Raw genomic sequence first — 12,136 nt, 5'->3', positions numbered from 1 at the left:
CTCCTCTTAAGTTACAAATGGTTTCATTTACCAAAATGACTATTTCTCTTGGAAAGTTCTGTCTTTTCTTTAAAATTTCCAGGAGTTGGGTGGGCTTGATGTCCTCTCTCCTACTCCACTTCCCCACCCACACACACGTTGGCAGGGATGTTGAGAACTTTAAACATAATTCCAGGCTTCTAGGAGGCAAATCATTGACCAAGGAGTAACCAAGACACGCTTTTCTGCTGTTATTTTAAAGAAACTTTTTCGGTCAAAGTGGAAGTGAGGACAAAATATTACAGGCTTATTTTTTACTGTTTCATTTGTAGAACATAGGACAATGCTTTGGACCGTCGGTAATTACTGTTTCAAGCAACCTTGAGGGATTGAGATCCATGCTTTTCAAATCTACACTTAATCTCATACTTCATCATTTATTGGATCAAAGAACAGTCTCATTTACTTAGGGATCCATGTCAGCACCTTGAGCTCCAAATCAGGTATTACATGTCACCTTGTGAGAGAATCTCTGCATTGCCCCTATCTAGTCCTGCTCCATTAAAGGACTTTATCTAAGCATCTTTGTTTTTCCAAGGTCTCTGAAGGCTTTAATGAAAGGAAAAAGATTTGCCCTCTCTGTAAAAATAACACTTAAAACTTTTACTGTAAGTTTGCTTATCGGAGTAACTTTGCCCAGTCCTGGAGCAGGGCATTCTTAATGTGGGCCAAATAGATCTAAGCTTCTGATGGGTCCCCAAGGAACCATCGAAGAAACTTAAAGATTTCCCAGTTGAAGGAAGTAGTGTCCTTCAGGAGGGTACTAGATTATATCATAAATCTAGACATAGCTGAGAAGAGGAAAAGTTGTGAATTTTTGATCCTCACAAGCTGTATAATGCATGTTTCAGGTAACCTCCTTGGTTTCCTCCCTGCTGTTAGCTCAGCTGTGGCTTTTAATGGAGCCGTATCTGCACCTCCACTCTTTCATCTCTCCCTTTTTATGAGAATAAAAAGTAAATTGGGTGCTATTTAAATATTCCCTACTTATGTTTATTGAAAACTACCCTGCCGCAGGGCATTGCACTTTGAAAAACTGCCTTGCACCAGCCCAGTTTTCCACCCACATGGTTTACCCCAAAACCTGGACTTTGCTTTCCTCAGACTTTTAATTTCTTTAAACCAAAAGATCACAGAAAAACTTAGGAGGAGCCTAGTTTCATTGGTGAGGTTTTCAATAAAAGTTAAGTAGAGTGTGGCTAGAAAACCAGACCCGTTAAAAGCCATGACTGTGCTGACACTAGAGGAAAAACCTGCAGAATTCTTAAAAGTTCTTGCTTTCAGTGTTGCGGAGAAAAGAAAAAAATGAGGAAAGTGGAAGAGCTTTAACACTCCACTTTGGGAAAGCAGGGAATGAAGGAAGTTTGTTGAATTCATTTGTCGCTTATTGATGTTTTATTTGAAAGTTTGTCTTCTTATATGTATATGTTCTTTCCAGACATTTTTGAAAATATAGAAAGTATAAAGAATAAAATTTAAAAACTAATTCCATTCCACAGATATAATTATTTTTAACATTTTCTTACATAACTCCTTAGTGCCTACTCCTTTTATACTTATAATATTTTTTAAATTGACAATATATTAAACAATGTTTTCTAACTTGCCTCATTTATTATTATCAGCAAATTTCCTTCAAGTCGTGAAATATATTTCAAAATATAGATATTTTAATGGTTATATTCTCTGAATCATTTATTTGGCTAGTCTTCTATCATTAAACTTTTTGGTTTCTAATTTCTTTACCATACTAATTAAGAATAAATAAAATTCCTATATATAAATCTTTAGCTTATATGTTCCCAAACATTTAAATAAGAATTAATACCAATACGTCTCAAACTCTTCCAAAAAATAGAAGAGGGGAGAACACTTCCAGACTCATTTTGTGAAGCCAGCATTACCTCAGACTTAGTGTCCTAAACACAGGTCTAGGACACTACAGGAAAAGAAAATCACAGGCCGATATCCCTGATGAACACAGATGCAAAAATTCTCAACAAAATATTAGCAAACCAAATTCAACAATACATTAAAAAGATCACACACCATGGACAAGTGGGATTTATTCTAGGGGTGCTAGGATGGTTCAACATCTGCAAATCAATCTATGTCATACACCACATTAACAAAATTAAGGATAAAAATCACATGATCATCTCAGATGCAGAGAAGCATTTGAAAAAATTCAAGATCTATTCACAATAAAAACTCTCAACAAAATGGATATAGAGGGAACATTCCTCAACATAATAGATGTCATATGTGACAAGCCCACAGTTAACATCATATCCAGTGGTGAAAAGCTAAAAGACACAACTAGAAAGACCTGCAACTAAGATATACAACTATGTATGGGGTCGGGGTGGGGGGGGTGTTTGGGGAGATAAAGCAGGAAAAAAAAAAAAAAGAAAAGCTAAAAGATTTTCCTCCAAGATCAGGAACAACACAAGGATTCCCATTCTCACCACTTTTATTCAACATAGTACTGGAAGTCCTAGCCAGAGCAATTAGGCAAGAAAAAGAAATAAAAGGCATGCAAACTGGAAAGGAAGAAGTAAAACTGCACTGTTTACAGATGATGTGATTTTATATATAGAAAGCCCTAAATACTCCACCAAAATACAGTTACAACTGATAAATTCAGTAAAGTTGCAGGATACAAAATCAATATACAAAAATGAGTTGCATTTCTATGCACTAGTAATGAACTATCAGAGAAATTAATAAAACAGTCCCATTTACAACTACATCCAAAAGAATGAAATGCCTAAGTATAAATTTAACCAGGGAGGTGAAAGACCTGTGCACTGAAAAGTGTAAGACATTGATGAAAGAAATTGAAGAAGACACAAATAAAAGGAAAGATATTCCATGTTCATGGACTGGAAGATTTAATATGGTTAAAATGTTCCTACTACCCAAAGCAATCTACGGATTCAGTGCAGTCTCTGTTAAAATTCCAATGGCATTTTTTCACAGAAAAAGAGCAAACAATCCTAAAATTTGTATGGAACCACAAAAGATCCCAAATAGCCAAAGCAGTCTTGAGAAAGATCAAAACTGGAAGCATCGTGCTTCCTGATTTCAAACCATATTACAAAGCTATAGTAATCAAAACAATGTAGTGTTGGCATAAAAATGGAACAGAATAGAAAGCTCAGAAATAATCCCATGCATATATAGTCAATTAATTTACAACAAGGGAGCCAAGAATATCCACTGGGAAAAAGATAATCTCTCCAATAAATGGTCTTGGGAAAACTGGACTGCTATCTTACACCATACACAAAAATCAACTCAAAATGAATTAAAGACTTAAACATAAGATCTGAAATTATAAAACTCCTAGGAGAAAGCGTAGGTGGTAAGCTCCTTGATATCAGTCTTGGTGATGATATTTTGGATTTGACACCAAAAGCAAAGGCAATAAAAGCAAAAATAAACAAGTGGAACTACATCAAACTATAAAGCTTCGGTAACAGCACAAGAAACCATCAACAAAATGAAAAGGTAACCTATGGAATGGGTGAAAATATTTGTAAATCATATATCTGCTAAGGGGTTAATATCCAAAATATATAAATAACTTGTATAACTCAATAGAAATTTTTGTTTGTTTAACAGTTTGATTAAAAAATAGGTAGAGGTTCTGAAGAGACATTTTCCACAGAAGACGTACAAATGGCCAACAGGTGCATAACAAGGTGCTCAACATCACTAATCATCATCGAAATGCAAATCGAAACCACATTGAAATGTCACCTCACACCTGTTACAATGTCTGTTATCAAAAAGGGAAGAGGGCCGGCCCCGTGGCTGAGTGGTTAAGTTTGCGCGCTCCGATTTGGCGGCCCAGGATTTCACCAGTTCGAATCCTGGGCGCGGACATGGCACCGCTCATCAGGCCATGTTGAGGCAGCGTCCCACATGCCACAACTAGAAGGACCCACAACTAAAATAAAAAAAAGAAAAGAAAAGGGAAGAAATAGGGGCTGGCCTGGTGGCGTAGTGGTTGAGTTCACACGCTCCAGTTTAGCAGCATGGGGTTCACAGGTTTGGATCCCAGCGGCGGACCTATACACTGCCCATCAGGCCATGCTATGGTGGCATCCCACATACAAAATAGAGGAAGATTGGCACAGATGTTAGCTCAGGGCTAATCCTCCTCAAGCAAGAAAGAGGAGAATTGGCAACAGATATTAGCTCAGGGCCAATCTTCACACACACACACACACACACACACACACTCAAAGACAAGAAATAGCAACTGTTGGCAAGGATGTGGAGAAAAGGGAAACTTTGTGCAATGTAGATTGGAATTGTGAGATGTAAATTGGTGTAGCCACTATGGAAAACAGTATGGGGGTTCCTGAAAAAATTAAAACTAGAACTATCCTATGATCCACCAATTCCACTTTTGGGTATTTATCCAAAGGAAATGAAAACACTAACTGGAAAAGATGTGTATCTGAGATTCTGTTAAGTTTTTAGTCTGTTTTCTCTATATTGTTCTGATTGGGTAATTTCTGTTGTCCTTTACTGTTTACTTCTTCTTTCCTGCTGTCCCTCATTCTGCTGTTGAACCCATCCACTGAACTTTGAATTTTGTTTATTGTATTTTTAAGTTCTAAAATTTCCATTTGATTCTTCTTTACATCTTCTGCTTCTTTGCTAAGAATTTCTCTTTCTTTGCTGAGGCTTTCTAGTTTTTCATTTGTTTCTAGCAGGTTTATAATTGCTCTTTGAAACATTTGTATCATGGCATTTTAAACGTCTTTGTCAGATAGTTTAACATCTTTATCATCTTGCGGTTGATGTCTATTGGTTGTCTTTTCTTCATTCAGTTTAATATCTTCCTAGTTCTTGGTATGTTGAGTGATTTTCAGTTGAAACCTGGATGTTGTCCTAAGATTTGGATCTTATTTAAATCTTTTGTTTTAACTGGCTTTCTCAGACACCACTGTGGAAGTGGGGTGTTGTGCCTTGCTTCTGCCAGGTGGAGGTCGAAGTCCTGCTTGGCCAGCATTACTACTCAAGTTCAGGGCACTATTGGGCAGAGATGGGAATTCAGCTCTCATGTGGTCTTTATTGAAAATGCAGTAGAGTGGCTTCATTATTGCTGGACAATGACAAAAGTCTTGACTCTACCCTAGGCCTGTTGTGACAGCACAAGAGTGGTGAGGAGCAGGGGTGCCCCTTTATTGCTGGGAGTGGGGTAAGTCAAAGCTCCCTATTTGTTCTGCACCGACACTGCTAATGTGCGTGTCGGAGAGTGGTTCTTGTTAGTAGCTGGGAGGAATGAAGTCCTGACTCCCTACTTAGCCTCCCCTGGCACCACCCTAGTGGGGTTGTTGGGCATCTTATTACAGGCCTCATGGGGGTGGAAGTCTACGTGCCCGCCTTGGCCTTTGCTGGCATGGGTGGTGGTAGAGCCACAGTTTCTTCTGTGGTGTTTGGCTAGAGTTAAATAGTTATTTCCTAAAAGTTTCTGTCTCGTGAGGCTGCCCGTTTCCTATTCTTTTGGCTAGAAAGTTAGGCTTTTTGTTTAGACTTTTTTTCATCCTTGTTTGTTGGCATTTTCAGCTTGTCGGCTGCTTCAGCTCCACTGCAGGATATTTGAGGCAAAAAGAATACCCAAATACTTCATGTTCCTTCTGTCGTTTCTTGTGTCCTGAAGGTCCTCGCTGGTCTGCCTTCTTTTCTCCACCTTTAAGAGTCTTCTTATGTTTGTTTGTATATAATGTCCAGGGGCTTTGGTTGTACTTAGCTGGAGAAACATACATCTACTCTATTTTCCCTTAAGTGGAATCGGCTTGTGCAATTTACTCAAATCTTTCAGGAAGAATATATATGTATATATTTGTCTGTGTGTATATGAAAAAATAATACATCTTCTAAGTGTACAGTTTGTCCCTGATTTGGTCAGTATCAGGAGGCAACGAGCTTGTTCTCTGAAGAGCCAGGCAGTAAATATTTTAGACTTTGAAGGCTGTTCTGTAATGGTAGGTACATTTGAATTTTTCATTTCTTCCTTGCTTCCTTTTACTTTACCAGTATTTTAGAGCATCATGTTCAGTATTACACAAATTTAAAACAAAGCTAGACATTTCATGGACATTAAAGTAAGCTATGGTTTGCCGACAGTTTTTCTTTTTGGAAAATGTTGCAAAAAACTGGGAAGAAAAAGCATTGAAGCCATGATGGCTATAGAAGGTGCCTTGACTGAGGATGAGATTGGCTTTGTGTGTGGAATCTTGAGTCTTCCTAAGTATGGGCACAGCTTTGCTTTCCCATTTCTTTTATCTGGCTTCATTTTTTTACGAATAGAGTTTTGTAGACAGGTCTCTTCTCCGCTAGAGACCTTACTGGTAAACCTGCAGAGATCTCAGACTCAGGCTTCTCTGGATCTGGTCTCTACAGGAGGAGCTAGAGATGAGCACCTAGCTCAGTAAGCTGGTATTGGCTTTCATATGGTAGGTGATTTGAGTTACTGTCTCTATTGAGTTCCTTTTTTTTTTTTAAAGATTTTATTTTTTTCCTTTTTCTCCCCAAAGCCCCCCAGTACATAGTTGTATATTCTCCGTTGTGGGTCCTTCTAGTTGTGGCATGTGGGACGCTGCCTCAACATGGTTTGATGAACAGTGCCATGTCCGCGCCCAGGATTCGAACCAATGAAACACTGGGCTGCCTGCAGCAGAGTGTGCTAACTTCACCACTTGGCCACGGGGCCAGCCCCTCCATTGAGTTCCTTTGTGCTCTGAATATCTTGCAATTGAAGTTTCTTTACTCGGGGATGTGATACACCTTGTAAAATAAAGAATCTATCCCAAAGACCAAAGTATTTTCTTTCTCCAGGTCACTATGTAGATTCTATGATAAACTGGTAGAATCTGTTGTAAAATAGTACTGAATCTAAGGACTCCAGTGAGCTATGGAAATGTTTGATAACGTTTACCAAAGTAGGAGGGACTAATTTCTCAGGATTCTGGTTTTACTATTTCAAATGCGTATTGTTTGTTTCTTTCTAACCTGGCTTTCTTATTTCTTATTCCATACTGACCCTGCGAAAGGAAAAAAAAAATTGCAGCATAGTTTTTAAATTATCTTCCAAAAAGTTGACAGTGCTTATGTTTGTCAATTACTTTAATATTCTATATATTTTTAAGTGGTTGCTTGGTTGGAGGTCTCTAGACACAACACTTCACACTAAGTAAGGCTGACGGTTAAGTGATGTGGAAGCCATTATCTCACCTTTGTGCTTGCAGGCTGTGGCCTCTTGCCTTTTCCTATTTCATAATAAATAGCATTAGCATTCAGGAACTTTTTAACACCTATTGAGGACAAGATTTTTCTAATCCCCTATAAGAGAGGATTTTAAAAAGGAATGACTAAAACCTAACAGACATAACATACAAAAAAGAGAACTATGCATTAATCTTACATTTGAATTTAGATTCATAAATCTCAAATAAAATATCAACACACCAAATTGTGAACGTTACAATAAACGAACAATTGACTATAACCAAATGTGACTTATCACGTATTAGAAAATCTACTGTTGTAATATATAATATTAGTCCAATAAGAAAACATGATAATCTCACTAGATGCTGAAAGGGCATTTGGTAAAATTCAGCATTTATTTGTGAGATTTATTCTGAGGTAACTAGGAATAGATAGGTACATTCTTTAAATAATAGAGAATAGCTGTCTAAACCAAACACCAGCATCGTATTTAGTGTGGAATCCTATTGGCATTCCTTCTAAAATCATGACCATTATACAGTTCCTCTGAAAATTCCAGACAATGCAGTAAAATATAAAACATAAAGGGAGGGATATAATTGCAAGATCATCATTTACAGACAGTATAATTTTTTGATCTAGAAAATTCAAGAGAATCAACTTTTAAAGAACTTGTTATACTGATCACATACTTGGTTAATATGCAAAATATCCCTACTATTTTTATAAACCAGTAAAACTAATTAGATGATCTAATTTTTTAAAAAATTTCACTCATGATAGTACCAGAAAACAAGATACTTAGGAATAACTGTAAGAAGAAATAGGGAACATCTTCATAAAGAAAACATGAAACTCTTCAGAGTGATATGGATTATTTACATAACTTAATTATCATGTTTCTGAATAAGGAAACTGAGTATTGTGAAAATTGCAGGTATTCCAGAATTAATTCAGAACTTTCATGTGATTCCAATCAAAATATACATAGATTTTATTTGGGTCTTGATGAAATTATTTTTTTTTTTTAAAGATTGGCACCTGAGCTAACAACTATGGCCAATCTTTTTTTTTCTGTTTATCTCCCCAAACTCCCCCTGGTACATAGTTGTATATCTTAGTTGCAAGTCCTTCTAATTGTGGCATGTGGGACGCTGCCTCAATGTAGCCTGAAGAGTGGTGCCATGTCCCCGCCCAGGATCCGAACCAGCGCAACTCTGGGCCTCTGTAGTGGAGCTCTCAAACTTAACCACTCGGCCACGGGGCAGGCTCCTGTTCTTTTTTTTGAGGAAGATTAGCCCTGAGCTAACATCTGCTGCCAATCCTCCTCTTTTTGCTGAGGAAGATTGGCTCTGAGGTAACATCCGTGCCCATCTTCCTCTGTTTTTTTATGTGAGATGCCTGCCACAGCATGCCTTGACAAGCAGTGCTAGGTCCGCACCCAGGATCCGAACTGGTGAACTCTGGGCCACCAAAGCAGAATGTGTGAACTTAACCACTGCGCCACTGGGCCAGCCACTTGATGAAATTAATTCTTTAGTGCATTTGAAAGTATAAGCAGGCAAGAATTGCCAAGATAATTTTTTTTTAAGATTTTATTTTTTTTTCTCCCCAAAGCCCCCGGGTATGTAGCTATGTATTTTTTAGTTGTGGGTCCCTCTAGTTGTGGCATGTGGGATGCTACCTCAGCATGGCCTGATGAGCGGTGCCATGTCCACGCCCAGGATCCGAACCGGCAAAACCCTGGGCTGCCGCAGTGGAGTGTGCAAACTTAACCACTTGGCCAGAGGGCTGGCCCTTGAAGATAATTTTTTAACTTGGCAGTGAGTAGGAACTTTATTTCACAACTTTTTATTATGAAAAATTTCTAACTTACTCAAAAATTTTAAATATACAGTGCAGCAAATATCTAAACACTCTCACTAGATTCATCAATTCCTAACATTTGTGATCTCTCTCTACTCAGAATAGAAGTTTAAATAAAATTGGATGAACCATGTGGTCTGTTTTAAAAGCAATATCAGCTACAGGCCCATTTCTTGGCTTTCTTTTAAAGCATAACTCCTCAAAAGAATTATCTATACTTGGTATCGTCAGTTTCTGCATGTATGTGTATGTGTGCATGTGTACATGCACACACATGCTCTGTCTTCTCTTTAAGTCCTTATTATAAAAAATTTCAAATATATGCAAACATGGAAAGAATAGCATAACGAACCCCTAACAATCTGGTAGCTTTAACAATTAAGAACTCATGGCCAAACTAGTTTTATATAGAACATATAAAACTGATGGTATAACACCACTATCCTGTCATATTATTTTGGAGCAAATTTCAGACATCGTCTTATTTCATCTGTAAATATTTCAGCACATATCTCCAAAAACCAGGTATCTCCAGCACATATGTTTTTTTAAAGCAAAGTCTTATCATGCTGAAAAATTAACAATAATTCTTTAATATCAAATTTCCAACCCATGTTAAACTCCCTGATTATCTCATTTTAAAAAAAATCATATTCCAATAAGACCCATACATTACAAGTGATTGATATATCTCATAAGACTCTTAATATATAGGTTTCTCTTCCACCTCCTTTTGTCACTTCCTCACAGTTTCTTAAGAAACTGGGCCGTTTATCCTGTAGTATTTTCCATCCCACAAACAGGATTTTGCTGATTGCATCCCCCTGGTGTTCTTTTGTCTCTGAAATTTCCTGTAAATTGTTGATTAGATCTAGAAGATTAGATCAGATTTTATTTTTTGGCAGAAATACTTATTTTTTGTGAATTTATGTTATGGGCACTTGAAAAAAGGGCATTTTCTCCATTTTCAAGATATAAAGTTACGTTTATATAAGTTAGAGTTACCTCATTAATTATGTTTATGTCTTCTAATGCCGTATATATCCTATCACGGACTTAGAAAGGTGAAGTAAAATCTCGTGCTACTAATGTTTCTCTTTATTTCTCCTTATATTTCTGTAGTTTTGCTATATAATGTCAATGTTGTATTATGCGATATGTAGATATTCATGACTGTTAGGGCTTCATTGCACAATATAATATACCTAGGTATCCTTTTTAACATTTCTAGGTGTCCTTTTCTTCTTGATTAATCCCTTTTTGTCTAATTAAGATTGCGACCACTACTTTTCTTTTTGCCGTTATAAGTCTAGAAAGATACAAAACCATATAAAGTTTTGTGTAAAAAAAGCAGTTATGTATATACACAGTAATATATGGGCATCTGTGTGTGTGTGTGTATATACATATATGTGTGTGTATATATATATATACACTCTTGGGAGAAACTAGAAGGAAACAGACCAAAATGTAAATAGTGTTTAACTTCTGAGCAATGGGATTATGGGCAGTTTTAATTTTCTTCTTTAAAGTTTTTTACCGTGAACTTGTGTCACTTTTATAAGGCTTAAAAACTATTATTTTTACAAGAGAAAATTTTAAAGAAAGTATGCAAAGGTAGTTTAGTCTTGTTAATGTTTTCAACATTTTTTCATTCTTATTATTCAGGATACATATTTTTTTGCCGCAGCCTAAATAGTGAACTGGGGACAGTACTGAACGGATCCCCAGCCCCTGTTTTAATCACGACTAAATCCATACACATGCCTCTTTCAGTGATGGGTTTGAAACGGGAAAATTTGATTGCTAAAAATTGTTACATGAGTGAGGAAAAATTTCCCAGAGTCTTTGAAAGAACTTGAGGACTGGGGAGTGGAAGATGGGAGGCCTCCTGAAAATCTGTCTGACATTCACTCAGGCTCCTCTTGGTTCTGAGCCAAATAACAGACGCTGCAGTTGAATTTTTCTGTCCAGACACTGGCTTAAATGAAGGTACACTTAACTTGGAAACATCCTTTCAGCTTTTGGCTGGAATAGCTGCTGTAGAGGAGCTTCTTTAGATGTGAAGCCGTGAGGGAGTTCTCTGAGTACATGCATTTTCACACATCTGCTGATGCCAGAGCCCCAGTGTGAGCATTAGTGCTCAGGAATGTGATGTGGATTTGAGATGATCTCCCCAGGATTTTGGCAGGTCAGGACAAACATTATCTTGCTCCCATATGTTTTTGTAGGATCTTGAAAGGGAAATCATATACATTTCCTTAAACTGACATGCTGAATTTTCCCACATACACCAGAAAACCCTCTCAGCAAAAATAAATTCAGGAATATGTAACTATTCATATAGTTAGCATCTGTTGTCAATACAACAATATAAGCTGATGGCTGTTGGGAATCACATACAGTTTGCATTTACTAAGATTTATGTTTAAATGGCTTATTTCGGAAAACCTGGCCCAACAGATAAAAACTATGGAAGATCCCACGTTTTGACTAAGTCCTTTTTATTTCTTTCTACTCTGCTTTTCCTTAGGTGCTACAATGTACGTGGGGCTGAGGTCCCTCATTTTCACTGCTTCGCCATTGATAGCCTTTCCTCCACGTAGGTACCTCTCCCAACAGTTTTTTGTATCTGATGTATATCTGACATATTCAGTATAAAAAAACCCAGGGAACCCTTGTGAAGCGAAGACATTCAAATATAATAATAATGATAACACATATTGTGTACAAAGACCATATCTGTTTTTTATCACCCTTGAGCAAACCCAGTCCTGTTTCATGTGGGGTTTGACAAACAGTAGGCACTCATTAAACGTTGACTAACCCTTTCCTAAGTCTTTTCATTCTCCAGTCTTTAGTCCCTCTGGAGAATGATATAATCTGCCCAGGAGTTTGGCTGCTTTTCTCTGCAAGTATATTATTAAAAGTTGAATAAAGAGCATGAGTTTCAGCTATGTAATGGCCCCATGTGCCAAGG

The 12,136-nt window shown here is 37.2% G+C and overlaps 1 protein-coding gene across 20 annotated transcripts in view; it reads left to right on the top strand.

Annotated features, from left to right (window-relative positions):
• Positions 1-12,136, top strand: part of BCAS3 (BCAS3 microtubule associated cell migration factor) — a 569,320-nt gene that overhangs the window by 329,499 nt on the left and 227,685 nt on the right. For 6 of the 20 annotated variants that reach the window (XM_070562370.1, XM_070562364.1, XM_070562365.1 and 3 more), the window contains one exon: positions 11,690-11,758. The exons of the other annotated variants lie outside the window; for them this stretch is intronic. In XM_070562370.1, coding sequence (XP_070418471.1) covers positions 11,690-11,758 — 69 coding nt within the window. The remainder of the gene's footprint in view (positions 1-11,689; positions 11,759-12,136) is intronic. 20 annotated transcript variants of the gene reach the window in all.

This window comes from Equus przewalskii, chromosome 10 (assembly GCF_037783145.1).
Source record: "Equus przewalskii isolate Varuska chromosome 10, EquPr2, whole genome shotgun sequence".
In the NCBI taxonomy this organism is placed as follows: Eukaryota; Metazoa; Chordata; class Mammalia; order Perissodactyla; family Equidae; genus Equus; species Equus przewalskii.
The sequence above is the reverse complement of the archived record's forward strand: the minus strand, read 5'-3'. Positions and strand labels throughout refer to the sequence as shown.